We start from the raw sequence: 24,354 nt of genomic DNA, 5'->3' as shown, positions 1-24,354 counted from the left end.
TTTGGGGTAAGCAGCCGGCAAGGGTGGATGACTCTGACTCTTGGGTGGCTCTCTGGGTTAAACAGAACGACCAATGGATTGCTCGTTTCGTCTCCTGCTCTCTGTGTCTGTGTGTGTGTGTGTGTGAAAAAGCGAAAAAGTGAAAATCAATCTTATTACCTACAACGCGGTGGCGAATTTCCTGAAAGCAAAGCAGCAACAGCAACAGAAACATCACCCTACCCCACCCTACCCTACCCCATACGCACCCATCGAAACACTGAAATGCATTAATCAAGTGTCTGTGTGTGTGTGTGTGCGTTTGGTTGTTGGGTGTTGGTGTGTGTGTGTGTGTGTGTGTGTATGTCCAGTCCAGCAAAACGTAAATAAGCTTCATTCAAAATGTGTTGCTCAAGTGACAAATTGTTGCATTAATTGCTGCCAGTCGAAAGTGAATTGGAAAAAGAAGTGGAAGACTGAAAAAAAAACCTAGAAAAAAGAAGAAAGTTGGAAAAAGAACAAAAAGTAGATAAGAGTGGGTCAAAATACAGATAGATACAAAACACATTTAGGAAAATTAATAAAATAAAAGAAAACCCAAAATATTTTGCAAAATTATCTTAAAATAAAATAATTGAAATTTTTCTATAGCTAATGACTTAAATAATCTGATTAATAATAAATCGTGATTTAAAAAACTTTTTCTACAATTCTTGTCCATGTGGATAAACTGTATTATAAATATCCGTGTGTCCTTATTGTATGTGTCCAAGAACATTAAAGAATTCTGCTGACTTTCGTTCCATATTGTTCAAATTCACTTGGATCGGTTTTTTTTTTTTGTCTTAATTTGAAATTTATGTAGAGAATCTTTATGTGTGACTTGCCATGTATTTTCTATTGTTGCTGATATTGAGATTGCTGCCGTTGCTGCTGCTGCTGCTGCTGCTGTTGCTGCAACAAAGTTCAATTTCCATTGATTTAGAATTGGACATATGCCAAGTATCTTTGGCAAAAACGAGAGCCAAGCAAAAGCAACAGCAACAACAACAACATGAACAACAATGGCAAACATCTGGCGACACAATGGCCACAACCCTTTAGACTGGGCACAAACAAGTTGTTCAGTTTATGGGGTCATTACCATTACATTACATTACATTACAACTCCCACACACACACACACACACATACAGACACACACACACACACACACATATATACATACATACATACATCGAGGCATACAAGCTCCAGCAGAGCGTCACACATTTATTGCATTGAAATTCGCTCAATCGTTTGGTCTCTGGCTCTGTGCCAATGTCCCCTGATCCTAGCCCCAATCGCCTTTCCTCCACCCCACCTTTTCCCCACCATTTCACCCACACAACTCGTTGTCCCTCCTCCACGGCGACCTCCACAATCTTTTCCGTATTGTATGTAACCGAAAACTCCTCTCAAATGAGACCATAATGGCTTTCGCTTCGTCTCCAGCTTTAGCTTTGGCGGGTAAATGAACTGTAACGCAATCAAATCAACCAAGGACAACAACAATAACAACAACAACATGAGCAACAGCAATAGCAACAATAATAAATATTTTTATTTTTATTTCTAGTTTTATTCAAGTGGAATTTCATGAACGATTTGTTAGGGGTTGTGTAGAGAATTGAGATCTGCCAGGTTATTATAAATTAAGATATACAAAAACAAAAAGAATGTTTTACTACTCTCACGGCTAAGGAACATTAAATCTTTCTATAGAGAAAAAAAATTGGTTACCAACTCATTCCACTGGCCATTCCTCCCTTCTTCCTTCCTTCCTGCCATCTTCATTCTCTCCTCGACATTGTCATCGTCTCTGTTTGTCTGTTTGCCAATGCAAAGCCGGCAAAGCAAGCAAATTTATGCAAATCCAAAAGCGATTTTCAACACTAACTAAAATAAAATGCCGCTGCAGCAGAAGCAGAAGCAGCAACAACAAAAGCAAATTGCACAAAAATGCTTAAGACACTCACACCAACACCAACACCAACACCAGCACAAACACACACACACATACAGCAACGCAGACACCTACGCCATTTTGTTTTTGTATGTATGTATATGCACTTGCAGTGATTTAAAACTTAAAACGTTTTATGAGAACACCAAAAAGAAAATTGTAAGTGAGGATGAAAACGATGTGCTGAGTGTGAGCACAGTGAGGGGGAAATGATGGAGAAGAAGAGTCGGGGAGGGGAATAAAAACAAACAGCTGCAAGTAGGTTGGCGTTTAACTTAAGCAAATGGTCAACAATGCCATCGACAGAGTGAAAGAGGGGAGGAAGAGGTAAGCCAAAGAGTTTTTCGAATAAATTTAATGACCAGTTAAGGGAATTGCAAACTTTTTCCATAGCATACTTTTTTGGGCTTCAGGGCAGAGCTGAAGAACAAAGACGAAGCTTCTGCAAGAAATGTGTCAATTTGCATCTGTGTGTGTGTGCGTTGAAAAGAGGATGCAAATGCTTGAGTGTACTTGCATAAGATAAACGTTCATTGCTAGTGCTTGTGAATTTAAATTAGTAAATTTTTAGTAATTATCATGATGATTACCTTTTCATTTAAGATGCAATTTTTACTTTTCTGTAATATATATTTGCATTTCGTTTCCATTTGCAGGATCCCTTCATGTTCTGGCCCTGGAACACTATTTGCCATCACACGATGAGAACGGCGAATTCCATATACCCTTCCCGCCGTCCAGCGAGATTTATGTGTTCAATCGTTATGGACAACATGTGGCCACCAAGGATCTGACATCGGGTAAAACTCGCTACAGTTTCCTCTACTCGAAGAACACCAGCTTCGGTCGTCTCTCGACTGTGACAGATGCCTCGGGCAATAAGATACAATTCCTGCGCGACTACAGCAATGTGGTTAGCTCGATTGAGAATACCCAGGATCACAAATCGGAAATCCAGATCAATGGCATTGGCATCATGACCAAGCTGAGTGAGAAGGGCCGGCAGGAAATTGAACTCGACTACGATAGCAATACGGGCTTGTTGAATTCGCGATCGTCGGGCGGCGAAACGTATATCTATCAGTATGATGAATTTGGCCGAGTCACTGGCATGATCCTGCCCAGCGGTGAGATTGTACGCATAACCTCGCAATTGGCGGACAATAAGGGCTTAACCGTCTATGTTCATGCATCGGTCGAATCGCTATTCTCACGGGAACGCCTCACAACGGTGGGAACAACGGCGAATGAGTTACTCGTTCTGGGTGGAGTACGATCTGCTTATTTGAAGCGTGGATTGGCCCATGCCGATGCCGAATTGAAGGCCAATAACACTCTGGTCATTCATGGGGCAAATGGCGTTGTGGTCGAGGCCTCGGCCGTGGCTCGTCATCCGCTCCTGGAGGCCGCCCTGCCCGTTGAAGCCGAAATGTTGGCCATGTGGTCACATCAGAGTGTCACGATGGGCGATGGGCTCACCAATTCCATGTATTCGGTCTACAATCTAGTGGGAGATGTTCGAAATCCCCAGCAGACACTCAACCGTGAGATCTGGGTCAATCAGTCGCGTATGATTGGTGTGGAATTTGATCAGTTCACGAACCGCGAGACATTCTACGATGCCAACAGGACGCCCATTCTGATAGTGGCCTACGATCAATCGGGTCTGCCCAAATCGTATTATCCAACCAACGGTTATCCGGTCAACATCACCTACGATCGTTTCAATCGCGTCGAAGGCTGGGCCTGGGGACCTGCTGAGCTCAAGTACAGCTACGATCGTCATGGCCTGCTGTCGGAGATCACTTCGCAACAGGATGGCATCATATCGTTTGTCTACAACGATTGGAATCTTGTCTCGGAGATCGGTTTGGCCAGTCAGCGGAAGTTCGTGCTGCAATACGACGAGGCTGGTGGCCTGCGTCACGTCATCCTGCCATCGGGAACACGGCACAGCTTCAGCATGCAGACATCCATCGGTTTCATTCGTTGCACTTACACACCGCCGGGCAGTACGCGTGCCTATCTACAGCACTACAGTCATGCCGGAGCTCTGCTCCAGACAATACTACCCGGTGATGGAGCTCGGATTGTCTATCGTTACAATGCCGCCGGCCAACTGACCGAGGTGGTGCACGGCGATGGACGCAGTGAGTTCACGTATAACGAGGTCACGGGCATGCCAAGCACCGTGTCACATGCCGAGCGCGAATTGGAATACCGCTGGGACTTTGAATACGCCTCGGGCCTGCTCACCGAGGAGCGCATCGACTATGTGGCCAAGACGGGGCTGAGCAATGCCAAGTTCAGCTACGAGTACGACAGCCAACTGAGGGTAGTGGCCCTGCAGGGCCGCATTGGAGGTCAGAATCTTCCCACCCAGGCATTCGCTTACGATCCCAGGACTGGACAACCCAGCCTAATTGGACAATTTAAGTTTACTCGACCGGCCCGTAATCAGACGCAGCTGCATGATGGCACCGCTGGCTTCACTCGCACCGTCGACGGACGCTTCCAGACACAGCGCATGGCCCTGGCCATTCATCGGCTGGAAGTCTTCCGCATGGAGTTCTCGTACGGTGTGCACGGCCGCATATCCCAGACTCGGACCTACACTCGCAACATGGCAGTGAACAGCTACACGAATGTCAAGAACTACACCTGGGACTGCGATGGTCAGCTGGTGGGTGTGGAGGCCCAGGAGCCATGGGGTTTCCGCTACGACGACAATGGGAACTTACTGTCGCTGACCTATCGGGGCAATACCATACCCATGGAGTACAATAACCAGGACCGCATCGTCAAGTTCGGCGAGGGGCAGTACAAGTACGATGCCCGCGGTCTTGTGGCCCAGAATGCACGCGAGGAACGTTTCCACTACAATACGCAAGGTCTCCTGGTGCGAGCCTCCAAGCGGGGACGCTTCGATGTGAGATACTATTACGATCATCTGAAAAGATTGACCACACGCAAGGATAACTTTGGCAATGTCACCCAGTTCTTCTATACGAATCAGCAGCGACCCTATGAAGTCTCGCAGATATATTCGCCGCGTGACGGTAAGCTAATGTCCCTGACCTACGATGATGTCGGCCATTTGATCTATGCCCAGGTGTACAGACACAAATACTATGTGGCCACGGACCAGAGTGGCACTCCGTTGATGCTGTTCAATCAGTATGGCGAGGGAATACGCGAGATAATGCGTTCGCCTTTCGGCCACATTGTGTACGATTCGAATCCGTATTTGTATTTGCCTATCGATTTCTGTGGCGGAATTCTGGATCAGGTCACCACGCTGGTCCATATGGGGGATGGACGGGTCTATGATCCGCTGATTGGCCAATGGATGTCGCCCGATTGGCAGTGGGTGGCCGAACGTATCATCACACCCACGCGCCTGCATCTGTATCGGTTTAATGGCAACGATCCCATCAATGTGGGTCACGAGCGACACTATCCGGATAACTTTGCCAGCTGGATGCAAACCCTGGGCTACAATGTGGGCAATCTGATGCCCCAGTTGGCCAAGGAGCGCGATTTGTGGCAACCACCGGCACTCTGGGGACGTCCGCCCACCAATCCCATAGCCTTGAATATGCGACGACCCTTCGATAATATTCCCACGATGACGGTGGAGAGCGGTTTCCTGGCCCATCTCAATGTGCGACGCATGTCCGACTTCGAGCAGTTGTCGGCGCCACCGCGTTCTGCCCTGAAATGCGATGTAATGGATCCTTCACCACGCAGCATAGGCTCGGATACGGAGCCACCGTTTGGCAAGGGAATCGTGGTATCACGCACAGCCGATGGCCAGGCCATTGTATCGAGTGTTCCGGCAGCCAATGCCATTTATCGTGATGTCTACACAAGCGTCTTCAATCGCTCCAAGCTGCTGCCCTTCACTTTCGTGGTGCACAATGCCCAGCAGGACTCGTTCTTCTTTGTCAAGGAGGATGCGTGGCGGGCCAGTGAGGATCGCCAGCAGTTGAAACGTCTCCAGGGTCAGGTGAATACCACGTTCCATGAGATCACCCGAGAAAGTACGCCGGGCAGTACATCCTCCTCCTCTTCGTCGTCGTCCTCATCGTCATCGCCAGCTTCATCGAGTGGCTCCTCCTCTGGATCTGGCTCATCGGGTGCATCATCGCAGGGCAATTATTTGGATGTGAAAATCCATGGGGCACATGCCATCATCAATTTGCGCTACGGCACCACCGTGGCCAAGGAGCAGCAACGTCTCATGCACCATGCCAAGCTGACGGCCGTGCGCAAGGCCTGGCATCGGGAGAAGGAGGCCCTGCGCAGTGGCCTCACCACAATCCTGGAATGGACGCAACAGGAAAGCGACGAGATTCTCAAACAGAGCTATGCGAACAACTACGAGGGTGAATACATCCACGATGTGATGCTCTATCCCGAACTGGCCGAGGATCCCTATAACATAAAGTTTGTAAAGAAGAAGGGAGCCACCGGTGGGGCAGCGGGTGTCCCGAATGTTAGCAGGCGGCGACGTAGCATTGATTCAGAGCAAATTGCCTGTTAGCTCTTAGTCTAAAGCCCCGCCCCGCCCGCCCCCCACACACACAAACACACATCCCACATTCATTAACTACCAGCTAGTACGTAAAAACAGAATTAGAGTTGCTGCAAAAGGCAACTAAACTAATATACATATATGAGGAAATAAATCGTAAAAATAGAAACAATAATGCAAAACACATAGAGAAGAAAATCCCCTCCTCTCCCCTGCCTCCTCAACAAAAAAAAAGAAAGAAATAAAGAAAGACAACCCCGTCAAGTGTGCCATCAGTTAAGACTTTCGATTTGACATAATCACATAATCTTACCGAAAAACTAAAAACCAAAAGGTGTCACGGTACAGAGTCCCGCCTCAAAACTAAAGCCTTCTCTGAAGCACACACACTTGAACAATTCTACATACATACATATATATGATACACATACGAATATATATATATAAATATATATATATATATATATAGGCCTAAAAAAGAAATGAATATGTTATCAAATTTTTTTGTCGTTAGAACCTATGCTAAACATATATATGTTAGTTATACGGTAGTCATAATATAAAACCACACACACACATGCATACACACACACACACAATAAGAAAATTAGGAGCAGAATGAACTAAGGAAGCAACTAAACGAGAAAATGAAGGAGACGATGGGATGAAAAGAAAAAACCATAAAAGAAACATTTTTTGTTCGTGGTACTCGAGCTTTTTGAGACTGGCATAGTTTTAAACAAATACAAAACAAAAAAAAAAAAAAGAATAATAAACATTTAACATTAAATGAAGAGGAAGAGAAGGGAAAAGAAAAGAAAACATTAAACACAAGAAAACTGCACGCAACAGCGCTTTTTGGGTGTAGAATTGCATTTTCTATGTATGTCTCATAGTCATAATTACAACCAGCAACAAGAAATATATAACAAGACAGAGTATATAGAAAGATATGTATATGTATGGGATGTTAGACATCTAAACGATGCAATGTCCCACACATATGCAAACCTATATATACATATACATATATATATGTATATGTAACCCAATATGAATGTATATACAGGAGCTAAAAGATAGTAAACCAATATCGAACAGAATAATAATAATAATAATTATATTAACTGATGGATTAAACCAGCTGGTCGACTTACGAGATCAATATCCAACTAAATTGGGTTTCGAGTTCGAAGTTTCAGTTTGGAATTCGATTTTCGTAAAGACCCCCGCATCAGTTTTTGTATTCCATGAAAAAAGTTTGTTATCCACAAAGAGGAAGAGAAAAGAAATTCAACAAAAATCATGGATCATTATTCATATATATATATACATATATATATATACATATAATATAAAAAAACAACTTAGCTTTTAGGTAACAATTTTTTTTTTAATTTTACATACATATATATATAAATATTAATATAAATATAAACCTATAGCATATAAAATCCATTGGTAATGCTTAATGACTAAGTTGAAGTTAAATAATTTATTTCCCCCACATTTGTATTTCGTTTTCTTTTTTTTTTTCGTATGTCATTGTCTTTGAATATCTTTTAGCTATAGAGATCAACTATATGTAGGTATATATCTATTATATGTATTATTATTAAAAAGTAAAACAATCTGTGTAATAATTTGTTATTATTTATAAGTTGAAAGCTGCAGAAGAGAAGAGAGAGAGAGAGAGAGATCATCTCAAAAAGAAAAACAAAACAAATAAATCGAAATAAAGCTTACAAAACTTAAAAAAAAAACAAACAAAAACAAAAACAATCACTTGAAAACAAAGCCAGTATTAAATCGAAATCGAAAACAAAACCGTAACGAAAATGAAAAGCACTTGAAAATCTTTCGATCCAAACATAGTCAGCAAAATTTTCAGTTCGAATTCGAGTTTGTTTTTTGCAATTTCACTTTAAACTTTCGCTTGCTAATCGAGAATGAATGGAAATTCGAGTCGAGAGTATTAAAAATTTCAGATGGAGCTCAGTTTTGAATATATATTTAACTTCAAGCGAATTCAAATTCGAGCAAAGAACATAAATATTCATTTTCCGTCCATTTGCAAAATACTCAACAAAAAAAAAAGAGAAAATTAATGAAAACAATTAATTCAACTTTAAATTTTTCTAAAAAATGTTAACTTTTTCCCGTTTTTCTTGGTTTATTACTCTTCTTGCTTTCCCTTTTTGATTTGACTTTTGTTCATGAATTGGTGCTTATCGAATTTATTGCAAAAAAAGAAAAAAAAAAAATCGCCTAAAAACATATTTGTAAAAAAAAAACTAATATATAGACAAGGTTTTTTGTTTTTTTGTTTGTATGTGAAAGTGGAATATGATGAAAAACCCGATAAATATATATACACATACATATATATATTATATATATATACTAAATAAGTGAAGAATAAAAGAAAAATAAGAATTGCTGAATTAGTTTTGCGGAAATTAACAAATTGAAAAATGAAATTTTTGAAATGAAATTTTTGCAAGAAAAAAAAAAGAAACCAAAAAGGAAAAGATAAAACCATAATGTGGCCAAAAATAACAGGAAGATGCGCGTTGGAAAGCATAAAGAGAAATCGATAGATATGTAGAAAGCTTTCAAATTTAGACAAAACACAAGAACCGAAATTAGAAAGAGACAACCAACAACCAGCCAGGGTCAAAAAGGAGAGAAAAAGAAAACAAATTTTTCCGCCCTGTGCAGCCAAATTGATTGGCCCTAGAAAGAGATAGAGAGTGTTTTGTGTGTATATATCTAAGATTATAAAGCATAAGGCTAACCTAAGTGGATCCATAAGGAACATCCACATATATATATATATATATATGTATATGTTAAGCTTTACCATATTGCAATGTCATTTGTCTAGTTTTTTTCCATTTTTTTTGCTTTTTTTTCGAAAATGTCGCTCGAGCCTAAATAGTTGTAAAGATAAGGACAAGCATAACTTAACTAGATGTATGGTCTACGTATATATAAAATATTATCTACATACATGTATGAATATATATATGAAATTAGGGAGTGCAACCGTTATTTATAATGGTTACTGGAATCTGTTGGCAAGTTTCGTTCACAGTTTTATTATATATGTATATGTTCCTTGTATATCGGTTTTAAAAACGCTTAAACTATACACTTGACCGTGTCAACAAAAATCCCCCTTCTGTATCCTTGGGTTTTCTAGAGTTTTTCAGTTCAGATCGGTCAATTAGACATACATTAGAATACAGTTCGATGGGGATTATTTTCACCTTGCATATGAAATTAAACGCTTTGTAAATAACGAATAAGAATTATTACGATTCATAACGGTTGCAAGTCCCAAATCTATATAAACTAAAGGATATCCAATTGGCTAAATAGCTGTATAATTTCGATATTCTTTCAAAACTTTCGTTTGCATTTCTCTGTATGTTGTTTTCCTCCCCCCAATTTTTCCATTCATTCGATCATTTTTTTAATTGGCAAACCAAAAAATTAAACAAAAAACAAAAACAATTTTGAAAAAGAGCAGGAGTCAGTTACCTATTAGAATTTGGCAAGCATTAAAACAAAACAAAAAGAAGAGAAAACAAACAAAAAAAATCAAGAAAGTAAAAAAAAATAAACAAAATTAAATTGCTTCAAAAGCAACAAAAAAGACAAAAAAAAGTGCACATTAAACTAAAATTTAAAGCAAAAAACAAAAGAGATAAGATAAATATGGCTTGAAAAAAAGAAGGAAGAAAAATAAATAAATCCATAAAAAACAACAACTACAGAAATATTTATATGTAAATACGACACAAAAAAAAAAAAACAACAAAAAACAAAACATACAAAACAAAAAATGGTATTTTAGTATATTTATGTTAGAGGGCCATAAAATAATAATTAATAATAATGATAATAAATATTAAACAAAAACAAAAAAGAAAAGAGGAAAAAAAACAAGAAACAAGAAAAATACTTAGCAAATAAAGAAACAGGGAAACAATTGAGATAAATTAAACATTTAAATGTTTTGCACACACTCTCAAAATACACATACACACTCACACACACACACACACACATGGCACTACAACTAACAACTACAACAACAAAATTTAGCAACAACAAGAATTTATGAGATATAATAAAATATAAAGCCACAAACAAAAAAAAAAAAACAAACACAATTAATTTAAAAATACAAAACAAAAGGCAGCAGCGACAGAAAAAAAAAAACAAAAAAGAAACAGCAAAAATATATTTATTAACAAGAACAAGAAAAATGCAAGCAAACTTAACAAATTTGTAGTATATCACGAAGCAAACAACAACAAAAACAAAATCTAAGTAAATATAAAACAAAAAACAAAAGAAAATATTGTAGAACAAATTCTCCTCTTGAAATAAAAACAAAACAAAAAAAAGAACCACAATTTTTTTTTAAGATTTTCCCCAAAAAAAAAAAAACAAAAACAAAAAGTATAAAATGAGAATAAAGAAAACCTACCTAGCAAATACTAAGCATATATATATATATATATAGATATATATATATATATGCATACAAATAGTAATGGCATTATATATATATATATATACATATATGGGACTACATACATATATGCCTATATACATACATCTATATGTATATATAAATATATGTATATATATATAGATATATATATACATATATACATATATATATTAAGTCGAAAAAAGACGTATGAGAAAACAAAAATAATGATTATATAATGAATAATGAAGCAAGTTGCGAAGAAGAAAGAAAACCACACCACACACACTTCTGAGGATATCAAGGGTCTAAGCATAAATAAATGAAAAACTAATGAATTAATTAATGAACTAAAAATAAAACTAAATAAATGAAATATAAAACTAAATGTCAAGCAATCTCCTTTGTTCAATGTGTTTTCTTTATGGGGGGCTGAAGTTAATTTTCGATCACTATGAAGAGAAAGTTAAGCTGAAGAAAGTGCATATCAAGGACATCTAAGAAACCATGTTCCATAATAAAAGTTTCTTCTTCTTCTTCTTGAAATCCTACTTGAGTACACTTTTGATCCATATAAAAAGATTCAGCCTAATGTAGGTATAAAAGTAATTAATACTTTTATGTAAGTATTCCGGTTATACACACTCACACACACATTCAGGCAATATTCCTGACTCTTTATCATCTTCTTTTCGGGGTCTTTCATAAGGTTTGGGTTTTATTTCGTGTTTTTTTTTGTTTTTGGTTTGCTTTGGTTATGTCAGCGGCACACATGCATGCCAAATGAGCTACAAACTATGCCAGAGACACGAGACAAGAGACACGAGGATGAGGCTCGCACTATGGAGATGAGGATGAGGAGGATGTGGAACAGAATTCAAGAAGCTGCTGGTTGAGACTGCAGTTAGTAGGCAGCAGATTTGAGTGAAATGTTGCTGTTGTTGTGCAGTTAAATATTCAAATTTATACAAAGCATCTTCAGGCAGCAGCAACTGCTGCGCTGCTGTTGCTGTTGCTGTTTGCCAACTACAAACTATGTGTCAACAGCGGCTCAAGAACGAGAATCCAGAACTGAGTACCGAAAGCCTAGCTCTCTTGCTCTCTCTCTCTCTCTCTCTCTCTCTCTCTCTCTGCACTGAAAGAAAAATATGGTAATATTAAAAAACAAAGCTACTTTTCAGTGTATACAAATATCTGTGCGAATCGAAAGTTGTTTTTAACCCCAACCGATTTTGTACAGTGTTTGTTTGTCCATGGGCTACTACTACCTCATCCAGGTAAGAGTATGCTGCGAGCTGACAGCTGAAGAAAACCCAGTTCTCAATTCTCATACCACTATCCCCCCCTCCCCCCACCGCTTCATGGCTTGCGAAGAACACACAGTAAGGACAGCAGTCCCCTTCGGCCCATTTGTTGCCCGGCTGCTGCATTATTTATCTTTAAACGTGAAGCACTCACCTAACTGGCAAAGGAATAAGAAGTAACAGAGAGGGAGAGACAGAGAGAGGGAGAGAGAATGTAAGGAGGGGTTTGTGGCGGGGCCAGGGGCCTAGCCAGGTCGAGGCTTGCTATGTTTTGCATTTGAATTAAAGAGATGAGATGCGATGCGGTGCGGTGCGGTGCGGTGCGGTGCGGTACGGTGCCATGGAATAAGATGCGATTTAGGGTCGGTTCGGTGCCAGGGTTCAGGCATCGCCATCGCCATCGTCATAGTCATCGGCATCGGCATCATCACTATGGGCACTTGTCGTCTCGTTTTGTTTAAGTGCTGGCAACCTACAGAGATACACATATATATATATATATTCCTTCTCCTTTTACTCCTCCTTGTCCTCCTAATCTTCTTCGTTTGTAAGTGTAGCCAAAGGACTTGGCAACGTTTACATTTTGTGACACCAGCCGCAACAGCAAAAACCAGCTAAAAAACAAGTAAAAAATAACACACACACATACACACACACGCCTTTATATACAAATGGCAGCTCTGAGATCAGACCCAATACCCATCACAGAAGTCAGTGGAATGCTCGACCCGTGCGTGAATATGTTAAAAATGTTGTTAGTAATTCAAAGTATTCACATTCGCATCCACTTGACATTCGCATTCCAAAAGGCTGTCATTTCGTTTGGGCGTCTTGGCAAATATTTATGAGACAAGCCGGAACAACTCACCACCCCCAATCCGCCCGGCCTCTTTTCACCGCCCCTCCCGTAATGAGACATCTGCCTTCGCATCATTCTCTTCTCTTCTTCTGTGTGTGTGTGTGTGTCCTTTCCAGCGGCAGGTTGCCTAATGGCCCAGCGGTTCGGACCGAACGTTCGAAACACTCGCGTAATCAGCTTACGTAAATGCACGTGGCGTTGCGGTCAAATGTTGGCGAAGGATTTAAGTAAAAAGGATTTCTCTGCCAGAAGAAGAAAGTTGTGCAGAAAAGTGAGTCCCCTCCACCACGCATCCGCCTAAGAGCCGTAGCTCCTTGCTAAGTAGTAAGCCAAGTCCAAGTCAAGTGCGCCCGCATAATGCATAAGCAAATAATGGACAAGCTGCTGCTGGACTGGACTGAAGAAAAGATCTTTAAATAATGATGTGCCTGTCCATCCACAGCTTCATTTTAGCATGAATAAAGAATATTTAATATCTTCATATCTACAATAAAAAAGAAAATGGATAGAACGGGCGAATCTGTTTCAACTAAAATTCTAAAATAATTACGATTTAAACTTTGGTGGAATTAGCGAGCGGGATCGAGATTTGCCACGAAAGGCCACAACTCATTTTCAATTAGAACTCAAAATTTGTTAAAATCATTTTCGAGATATGATTTTTCGAGCAATTTTAATTATCGATAACATGAATGACGATAAATTTGAATGATAGAGTTGCCCGAGCAGTTATAGACACAGAATCTCAGGTGGCTAAAAGTGATTTATCCCTCTCTGCTTACTTTGATTAAGGTCTGTCTAAACTTTTCCAACTGTCACATCCTTGATAAGCCAACAGGTCACACTTGAATCTTTTCTCTGCTCAATTCAATATCAATTTCTATTAATAGAATCTTTTTATCTTTTATATACCTAACCAAAACGAAGAGATAATATTAGAGAAATGTCCTTGTCATAGGGATTGGAATTTGGTTTAGCTAGTGGCTAGATTCTTCTTCTCAGCCATGTGGAAGTGGGGAAGGAAGATTAAGAAGTGAATGCGAAGAAGAAGAAGTAGCAAGCTTTAAATAGACATTTTAACTATTTGTCGAGAGGCCGCCTTTGATGCGGCAATGAAACACATCAAAAAGATGCAAAGTCAACATTTCTGAGTGTGTGTGTGTGTGCGTGTTGGCCACATTATTAACTCTGCAGAATGAACTCTGGCAAAGAGGTAGGGGCTGGGCGTGCTGGAGGCAGCGGGACGAAAAGGCATACTCATGGTAAACTTTTGCATATTTGTTAAATACTTTAATTAATAATTTAGAGAGAGAGAGAAAAAGAGACAGATAGCAAGCCAGGGACCAAATAAGAAGGAGAACAAACAGAGTCAAGAACTAGCAAAAGATCAAGGATTATGCGTGTGTGTGTGTGTGTGTGTGTGGGTGGGTGGTGTGTCTGTGTATGAGTTGATGTGGTCGAGAGGACTCGCTGGCATAAAAAGAAAACAAAGAAGATTAGAGCAAAAGCATAGAGGAAATGTAGCGCGAGGGGGGTCGGACGGCCCGTCTCAGGCAAAGGCAGAGCCAACTTGATGAGTTTAATTATTTGAATGCTTCAGCTAACACGGCAGTCAGGAGCGAGAGAGAGAGAGTGAGAAGGATGCGCTAGCTAAACAAAAGGCAGCTGCTTTTGTCACATAAACGCACCCAAAAACCCCAAACTCATGTCTAGGCCATAGGCAAAGGACCCAGATCTAGACTCAGACCCAGACCCAGACCCACATGCCATTCTACGTGCCAGTGTCGTCATGTATAGATGTCTGTGTGTGTGTGTGTGTGTGTGTGTGTGTGTGTGTGTGTGGGCAATTCACAATCCTTTCTTACTTTTTATACCCTTTATCCATTCACAAGGTGCTGAAAAGGGTCCATTTGAAGTCATTTAGATGAAAGCATTTGTGCGCCTATATATAGATACTTGATTAAAATGAACAATCGCTGCGATAAATATACATACTAAGTTTCCCATACAATTGAATCCACACTAGACAACTAACTCTTTTAATGCAAAGGGTATCAGCAATTTGGCTCACTCTCTTTAGAGTTCCTTCTTGTTGCTGTTGTTGTTGTTTGTTTTGAAGCATTATCTTTGTGCCCAGCGACTATGGCTGGAATGATGTGGAATGTTTTTGAGACTGAATGCTCATCATGGTTTAGCTTGCGTTAGGTTAGAGAACCCCAATGTGGCAAAAGAAATTTTAAACTAGGGCCAAGAAGAGAAGAAAACTCTCTCTCTCTCTCTCGACTCTTTGGCCAAACAACAGGTAAGAAGTCTAACCTCATGATGATGATGATGATGATGATGATGATGATGCCCCGTAGCCTATTTTCCAAAATGTTTTTTCAGCTTCTCAAAAATGTTTTATGTCAAAATGACCACAGGAATGACCTTTTAGATGCCATTAGAGTGGGCAAGTGAGTGTGTGAAACACGCACACACACACACCTGGATGACAGTGTGCGGTAAATGTGGTGACCTCTATGTTCCAAGCTTCCAAGGCAAAAGAAACAACAAAAAAATCCAACAAGGAAAACGTAGCTGGAGTCGAACTTCACTTAATGTCAACTTAATTGCATTGTTTCAGCCACAAATTACAAAACGAGTTTTGCACAATGTCCTCGTAGTTGCCCCAGTTGAAAGTCCTGCGCTAACTTTCAATTCTATTCCCACTCCCATCATCTGTGGCTCTCTCAAACAATAACAATCCAGAATCCAATGGAGACGCAGTGGAGACGAGTGGAGCACCTGGTAAAAAGAATCAATTGTGTGTGACCAAATTAAGTTCACCGACTCTCCATATCTTTCTTTCCCCCTGCCACTGTCACTCCCACCTCCCACCTTTCCCACATTCCGTTCAGAGTCGGTGTGTGTGTGCCCATTGTCAAGTGGAAGCCAAATGGGGATTCATTTGAATAGAGTGACGCTCTGTTGGAACCAACTGCAGAAGGTTGCTGGCTGCAGCTGCCGTTTCGACGACCATCTCCTCGTTTCATTTCGTTTCGTTATGTAACTTAATTGAAAAACTGAACAGAACCCTCCGACACTCAGTGTGGTTGGCATTCCAACTACCCAGTTGCTTAACCTTGACTGTCTTCATCACTTATCCTGTCTCTATCTCTCTTTTTCTCTTGCTCTCAGAGAGTTTTATTCAACTGATTGCCAGCGATACAAAAAATGGAGAGTATGTGTTAGACGATTAGAAAACTCCTCGCCAATTCTCGTGGTTTTCTTGAATATTCGCGCAACAGTTCAGAGCACAGAATATGACTTCGCGGTTCCCATGAGTTGGCCGATTCGGGAAAACCCTTCCATTTCAGAAAGTATTCAGTTCTACCATTCACCACACGATGGCTAACGACCGCCTCCACTTCGTGTATCGGTAGCTCTTCCTCAGGAATCGCCTTGAGCTCACCAACAGCAACGCTTGAGATTCCTGTTTGATTTTCTCCCAATGGGCACATCGATTTCCGAGCGAGTCGAGCCATTTTTGGCTTCTTCTTTTGCTTTTTGGCCTTCCTCTGGGTCTTCGTTGTACTCTTCGACGACGTTTCTGACATTTTATCTGGAAAACTACATATTAATTTAAATCAATCTATCAATGCTTGCTCTCTGCTCGGAAGTTACCTCAATGCAGATTGCTCAGTTTTTGAAGTCCCTAGGAGAAATAACTTTCACCCTTTAATCGATAAATCAAATCGTTTGAGTTGTATCTCTAAGTTCATTTTGACGTTTGTCAGTTGAATAGTATCAGAAAAAGGAAAATCATTTCTCATTTCTCTCCAGTTTTCACAACGAACGGAACAAAATGTATCGCAAGGTAAGTTTTTTTTTTTTTTTATTAATAAATTGGATTAAAACTTCCAATTTCTTTAAACCATTTTTTTTTAAACCAGGAACGCTACCTTCTAATGTGCACCGAGTGCAATCTATTCTTTCCACCGTCACAATTTCGCTATCATGTGCCGCAGTTTCGCATGTGCGAGAGCTGCCGTCTGCTCAATTTGGACATTGTTAACTATCTCGAGCGTTATGTGTATACGCCGAGATTGCTTTGCTGCTATAGCTCCTTTGAGAACCGTTTGGATCGCATTCATCGCAAATGCCTAGCCTTGGAAAAGGAGCTGGACGATTTGAAGGAAAGATTTGCCAGGCGCGATGAAGAGAAAGCATGCAGGAAGATATACGAGGTGGTCAACAAGAAGGAAGAGGAGAATACTGGAAACGAAAAACAGGATTTGAAGATAAAAATGAAGATAGTCAAGAAGAAGAACCACAAGAAGGTTAAATTCGAAGTTGAAGAAAATGCAAACCAAGAGGAAACGATGCAGCAAGTTTCGCCTCCAAAGAAGATCAAGCTGGAGAACATGGATGGGGTCGAAGAAGAGAAATTCGCCGACGAGAAGGAGAAGAAGAATCCGAGCAAGGAGGAAGACGATGAAATGAAAGAGGAGAAAGATGTAGACAACGAGAAAGAGCAGAATGTCGAAGAAATGGTAGAACAAATCATCGACGAAATTCTCAAAAAATCATTGATTTGAACACTGAAAATGAAGACGAAAACCACAAAGAAGCCACGATGATAATGAATGAAGTGAAGATGAAAACCACAAAGAAACCACGATGGTAATGAATGAAGTGAAGACAAAAACGACAAAGATGCCATGAGGATAATGGAATAAAGAGAATGGAGACCAAAAAGAACACACAATTCAACACCTTCGTAAAGAAAAAGACGAAATCTGATTTTGAACATTTATATAAAATTCTTATAGCATAAAAAATAAACGAAAATATCGTAAAACGTATATCCAATCAAGCAAAAAAAAAAGCTTCTAATGTTTTGGGACTCCGATGACGCAATTGAATTGAGAGAGAGCAAAACTTTCTTCTTTCTCCTATTTTCGCTTATATTATTGTAATTTGATTGCATTTCATGCCATTTAATGTAACTTTCCAGCAATGCGATTATCCGGCAGGACTAGCTCGTTCGAAATTTTCCTCTCTGCTAACACACACCCTCACACACACACACACACACACACACACACACGTAATGCAATTGCAAAACTTACTGTAAAATTACCAACACAAAAGTGCAAAGGGGCTAAATGATGACCCCAAAAACCAAAAGCGCACCAAGTGGTTGGTGGATGGTGTGCAAATAAAGTATTCAGAAAATGATTTACAAAAACCCATTTATAGATTCACTAATATTCATATAAACAATTGCACTGAAGTCAGTATACACTTTATTGTCTAATTAGCAAATTTAATGTAATTAACTTTTGCTTCAAAGTGATCTTATGGAATTTCTGTTCGTTTTACTAACTGGCAAATGTCGGATCAGAAAGATAGATATAAGATATATACATATATATATAGTTTAGTGAACATTTAGAAAGGAATTTCCTGTTTTTATTTTCCCTTTTTGCTGTAAAGTGTATGCTTGGGTAGTAAAATGGGAGCAAACGCCACAGTCAAGTGGAGAATTACTGAAATTAATTTTGAAACATGCTCGCAACTTTAATGAGATTTGTGCGTGTGTGAGTGAGAGTGTGTGAGTGTGTGTGTGAGTGTGTGCTTCAATTTTGTGGCTTTAGTGGGTTAAGCAGCTTATGTTGTTGCTAAGTGGCAAAAGAGCAAACCACCGAATGGTATAAAGCATAATTAGTTGCAGCATCTCCCATTCCACTTCTCAGCCATAAAATCCCAAAGGGACTTGGTGTCCTGATGATGCCATTTCTGTTGTCCTTGTTGCTGTTGTTGTTGTTGTTGTTGTTGTTGTTGTTGCCACTGGTCAGAGTATTAAAATATTTTATTCATTTCATTTTTTGTGCTTGTTCTGTTGTTTTGTTTTTTTGTTTTGTGTGTGTTTGCCTTCTTCGGACAGATATGAAATCAGACAAAGATATGAAAATTGGAATTTTATTATCAAACCGTAACGTAACCCATTTAATTTGGGTCCACCAGGCGTGGCAGTAATTCCCGCTTCAGTCGAGGACTGAGTTGAGGTGTGAGCAAGTCATTTGCACCGACTTTGGTATACCAGCCAACTGAAGTGGCCTTTGACTTTGTGAATCTTTTGGCCATCTTTTTCGTTGTGAGTTATAGCCTCAAATTTGCTAATGATTTAGAATAATCTAAATCTCTCTCTCTCTCTCTCTCTCTCTCAGTCTTTCTCATTTTCTATATATATGTATTAGTTTGCTTTTGTAAAGAGTTTTCTTAATTTGTTCTTCAATTCATTCCATGGCCATTAGTTGGCTACTTTTTTAAATTTCAACTCCAACTATACTTTTAGCCCACTCCATCGATATCTAGTCAATGTCCCAGTATTGGTTCGTGTTCCGGTAACCATTTCATTACAGACTCGCACATATCCTTACCCTCTTGAAAGCTGTTTGTCACTTGATCCCTCTCTCCTTTCTTTCATTATTCCCCCCTCGGCCACCGCCACAATTCTGCTTCAGTCGCCTAACTCTTTGCCTGGTGTTGAGTGCTGATGGTCGAAGTAAAAAGCAAACTAAAGCAGGAAAATTGAATTCGAAAAGCAACTTTATATACATACATACATGGGAGTAAAGTATATACATATGTATGTATGTGTGTACGGGGGGAAACTGGGAGAAAAACTTGCAAAAAAGAAACAAGAGAAGAGGAAAAACAGAGGCGAGCAGAGAAGATGAAGAAAGAGAAGACGACGAAGAAGCAGAAAAAAACTAAAAAGTGAATTAGTGGGCAAAACTAAAACTAAAAACTCAGCAAGATTAATAGGAACACGTAAAATGTAATTATTTTCCTGTACTTGTGCTATTTGTGCCAGAGCGAAAGGGAGGAAAATAGAGTGAGCGAAACAGAGAGAGAGAGAGAGAGAGAGAGAGAGAGAGAGAGAATGGCAGAGAATGGAAGCCTGACAACTTTGAGCATTTTTTCAACAGCAGGAGCCCAGAACTAAGAGGACTCCATGGCATGTGTGTTGGTGTGTGTGTGTGTGTGTGTGTGCCAGTTGTTTCGCCCCAAGTAGTTTTCTTGTGTAATTATAATTGCATAATTTATTTATAATATGATTTTCATGCTGTTTTTCCCCCTTAGCTGGCAAAAAAGGCAACTCCAAACCAAACGAAACCAGCCCAGCAACTCCAATTCCTTGCACAACTGTTCCTTCGTTCGTCCTTTCATATCGTCCGTCCATTCGTCTATATATATATGTCCTGCTCGTTTGGTTGTCCTTGCAGTAGTTTAGTTTATGTATTACCAAATGCATTGGAGCCCACAGACATGTGACTGTAACTGTGGCCGAAAACTTGCCAGCCGAAAATGCCTGCTGGGTGCAAGTGAAATGTTAACCCCCCCCCCAACTTCACTTCCCTCCAAAAAAACTTCCGCACACCCATAGAGTAAAAGAGAGAGACAGACAGAAAAAGGGGGAAAAGTGTACGTGCAAGTGCTTCAAGTTCATTATGTCTGGGCATATAAATTTCACTTGGCCACAAACCGAAATCGGAGTCAAATGGCTCCGCAGGCATTTAGGTGTATAATATGACTCACGTGCATTAAAATGGGGGAAAGGTTAGAGGAGACTCTTTAATTTCATAGCCGTTGTAACCATTGGGTCGACAAGGCAAGGCAAGGCAAGGATCTCCTGTGCTCTACTCGACTCTGTTCTGTTTAAATTTGACTCACTGGCCACGTATTAAGAACACAGATAATCATAAAAATATATCAACAAACTTATTTGTTCTCTGTTCGGCCTCCGTCTCTCCACCCTCTGTCTTTTCATTGTATTTTGCTCGTTGCTCTGCTCTGCTCTGCTCTGCTCTGCCCTGCAGCAGCATCAGCCTCCTTTTTGGTAGTGCCACGAACCTGGCAGAGCGTGACAAGGCATGCAAATGCAGTAAGCAGTACAAAAAGGAGACTGTGGGAGGGAGCTGAGCAAAGAGAATGAAAAAGAGTGAGACAACAGGTAAAAGGTAATTGAAACAAAAGTTGTGGCCCCGAAGAAAACTGTAGCATACGTTGCGGCGCCTTAAAAACCCATTTTCCAACTGTTGACACGTGCCGCATCGTATACACCTCCCACGCCCCATGCCCCCCCTCTTCCGACGCCCGCGTGGCCCGTGGTACCATCATGAAGCTGACTGAAAATCACGCTAAGTAAACAACGTGAAATGAAAGTCATGCGTCGCATTTTAAAACCCTGCATTGTCCCAGGACACGTTCCCATAGTAGGTAGGTAGATAGGTGGGTATGTAGCAGTGCCTATCCCCCCCCCCCCCCCCCCCCCACACACACCAACCACCCCTACTTTCTCCATTCAGCTGCCTTGGCCACCATTCTGACAAGAGATGCGCATAATTTAAAAGACAAATTTGCTTCACCCGCGTATGAGTCTGCGGCTGAAACACCGACTGAGAGGACGAGTTCAGGTTGAAGTTGGCATCAGAGTTTGGGGTTTGGGGTTGCAGGTCAGCGGTTTGGTTTGGTTTGTCTGATGCATTCGTAAATATGCCTCATTATTATTGTTGTTATTGTGCCCCCCCATTCATCGCTTTCATTTCTCATCAGCCACCAATCTGGCACTCTTCTTGGTAGCTCTTCTCACATGATATTCTTTTCGGCATTGGCGATGCGGCGGCCTTGCCCCATTCGTCACGTCGTCGCATGTTTTGTTGGGATCCTCGTGCAGAAGGCAAAACGGAAATGGCAACAAAGTACAAAGCAATTTAATAAATGCCCGGAATCACGTGAAGGTGTTAAACAAAACATTTCAACCCGAATGGCCACAGCACGTCGAAAACCAAAACAAGAAGAAAACGAACACAACAAAAAGGACCAAACGAACGAACGAAAACCAAAACAAAATGGTGACAGAGAAGGCTGAGCGGGCAACAGGAGCAGGAACAGAAGCAGGAGCAAGAGATGATGAAGATGGAAACGTAAATGTGAGCGACGACAGGCGTAATTGAAATACCCCATACACGCATGCAATCCAGTCAGCCATCCAGGCCGCCATGCCGCCAGACCGCCAGTTGTGATGAGGTCAATTGGTGGGACGGGATGGGATGGGATGGCCAGTTGAGGACTCTCGTCCAGAACTTGCATGCCAAATCGAATTAAATTTCGCTCACTTTCAAAGTGAAATTTTTCCAAACTGCCTTCAATTAAAAAATTTCACATTTTTTCTAATGGCTTAGAGTCATGAGAGGGGTGAAGAGGAGGTAGGATTAATCCTAATCGCTGAAAATGAAATAATTTTTGATCCTTCTTATACAAATAATGCTTTACTCTCCTAGGAAATGGAAATAAACTGAATGGAAAACCTATTTAAAAATATACTTTTAAAATTAAAAATCGATAACATTTATTTACTATCGAAAACTTTGGGGATTTCCCCAAAAACTAGAATCCAAACCAGTTGAATCACTGGCATTTTCATAATGAGCAAGTGCAAAGGAGATAGATAGATGAAAAGTCACAGAGACAGAGAGAGAGAGAGAGAGAGAGAGAGAGTGTGTGGGGTAAATAGAGAATCAGAGAATCATAATCATAATTATTTTGCAGCAACTGAATGCATCTTTAATTGCCGGTAATGTGCGGTATTGACATCCTAGCACTCCCTTTGACCCACCCGCACAGCCACTCCCACATTTGAATTGGCAATATGTAGGTGTGTGTTTGTGTGTGTGTCTGTGTAGATATCCTGGGGCATTCCCCTCGCACACACTCACATCATTTGTTTGCATATGCATTGACGTATTTGCCGAAGCCAGCGAAGCGTGTGATTAAATTTAAAATATTTAAGCATATTTTACGCGTTGACTAAAAAAAAAACAACACACACACACACACACACACACATGCACACACAACGGGCATTGACCAAGTGGCGGCTGGAAGAGTGCACAATGCAACAAAAAAACCGAAAAAATATAAAAATAAAAGTAAAATAACAATAAAAATATATATGTATAAGTATAAAAAAAGAAAAGGAAAAAAATGGAGCGCAAATTAAAAAGAATAAAAATGCAATGAAAATTGCGCGGGCCAAAATAAAATGTAAAAATGCAAGAAAAAAAACACGGCCAACAAACAAAAACAAAAACCTTGGATACATCATGAAATAACCGACTTGAAGATATCCTACAAAAGGGCACAAGTTTTGATCCCATTCAATTGAGAACCGTCTATCGCCGTGTCGAGTGTCATTGAATGGACACCAGCCACAACCGAGCTAAACTATAGATCAGATTGGGATGTTCTTAACAAAACAAGAGTCTACTTTTGGGCCAACAGAGAAAGGGAACCGATCTTTAAATCGTAACTTCCTTTTTCTTCTCCTGAAATCTGAAAAATGCATGGAAAATAGATCTTACAAGGCTTTTCTTGACTCGGGCATACCCCTGGATACCTTTTTTTTTTGGCGATACAGAGTGTTAAAAAGTGTAAGCAAACGGCGCTGAAAATGCGCAATTGTTTACGGCCTCTGGGAAAGGGGGTAGGGAGTAAGGGGTGGGACTTAATATTGGTACGTTATTGTGTGGGTGGTATGTCTCTTGTCTGAGGGTATTGAAATGGCAAGGGCTGGAGCTGCGATGTGCGGACCGGGGGTTAGGGTTGGGGGGTCTGTGGGCATGTGGAAAATCAACGCCAACCGATACGATACGATGCTTTGCGTTTGGGTTGCGATCCAATGCGATGCGATGCGATGCCATGCCATGTGATGCGATGCGATGCGAGGCGAGCACACAATATGTTTCCAATGTAGCACATTTAATATTAACTTTTCGAATTTATTTTTATTTCCGCATTTGTTGCTTGTGTCTCTTTCGCTTGCGCTGGTACTCACTCTCTCTCTCTCTCTTTCCATCTCTGTCTCTCTCTTTTTTTTGTGTGTGCCACACATTCATTTCGCTTCATTTCTTGCTTTCTTGCAGGAAATTACAGCATGTAATTTGCATTCAGTTGTAAAGTGAAATGGAATAATTTCACGAAGCTGCCGCTGCTGATGGGGCCCAACGTGGGGCCCGACTATGACTCACTCACTCCCCTTAACAGTCCGCTCACCTACATAAATGTGAATGTGTATGAGTGTGTGTGTGTGTGTGTGCGGGTGCTTGTGTATGT

General features: G+C 40.5%; 3 protein-coding genes across 5 annotated transcripts in view; 2 read left to right on the top strand and 1 right to left on the bottom strand.

Moving 5' to 3' along the window:
- LOC6644718 (teneurin-a) overlaps window positions 1-6,968 on the top strand; it is a 139,089-nt gene extending 132,121 nt beyond the window's left edge. For both annotated transcript variants that reach the window (XM_047011619.1, XM_002067513.4), the window contains one exon: window positions 2,641-6,968. In XM_047011619.1, coding sequence (XP_046867575.1) covers window positions 2,641-6,530 — 3,890 coding nt within the window. In that variant the 3' untranslated portion in view covers window positions 6,531-6,968. The remainder of the gene's footprint in view (window positions 1-2,640) is intronic.
- A 9,362-nt stretch (window positions 6,969-16,330) lies between these two features.
- LOC124460524 (chromodomain Y-like protein) lies at window positions 16,331-16,948 on the bottom strand. Of its 2 annotated transcripts, none has more exons than XR_006954436.1 (2): window positions 16,855-16,948; window positions 16,331-16,800 (listed from the first exon to the last, which is right to left on the bottom strand). XR_006954436.1 is itself a non-coding variant. In XM_047011532.1 (2 exons), exon 2 carries the CDS (start codon window positions 16,785-16,787, stop codon window positions 16,419-16,421), a length of 369 nt encoding a protein of 122 aa, XP_046867488.1. In that variant the 5' UTR covers window positions 16,788-16,792; window positions 16,855-16,873; the 3' UTR covers window positions 16,331-16,418. The 2 variants fall into 2 exon arrangements, 1 of the variants encoding a protein (XP_046867488.1); XM_047011532.1 differs by having other exon boundaries at window positions 16,331-16,792; window positions 16,855-16,873.
- Window positions 16,949-16,972: 24 nt separating this feature from the next.
- Window positions 16,973-18,025, top strand: LOC111518887 (titin homolog). Its single transcript, XM_023177013.2, has 2 exons — window positions 16,973-17,047; window positions 17,124-18,025. The coding sequence occupies exons 1-2, from the start codon at window positions 17,036-17,038 to the stop codon at window positions 17,766-17,768; spliced, it is 657 nt and encodes a 218-aa protein (XP_023032781.1). The 5' UTR covers window positions 16,973-17,035; the 3' UTR covers window positions 17,769-18,025.
- Window positions 18,026-24,354: the final 6,329 nt, after the last annotated feature.

The sequence above is a fragment of the Drosophila willistoni genome (assembly GCF_018902025.1).
Source record: "Drosophila willistoni isolate 14030-0811.24 chromosome XL unlocalized genomic scaffold, UCI_dwil_1.1 Seg142, whole genome shotgun sequence".
Lineage (NCBI taxonomy): Eukaryota > Metazoa > Arthropoda > Insecta > Diptera > Drosophilidae > Drosophila > Drosophila willistoni.
Note: the sequence above shows the minus strand (reverse complement) of the source record. Positions and strands in the feature narration are given on the sequence as shown.

Coding starts and splice junctions, on each gene's coding strand:
- LOC124460524 (XM_047011532.1), bottom strand. CDS start 16,787: ATGTCAGAAACGTCGTCGAAGAGTACAACGAAGACCCAGAGGAAGGCC.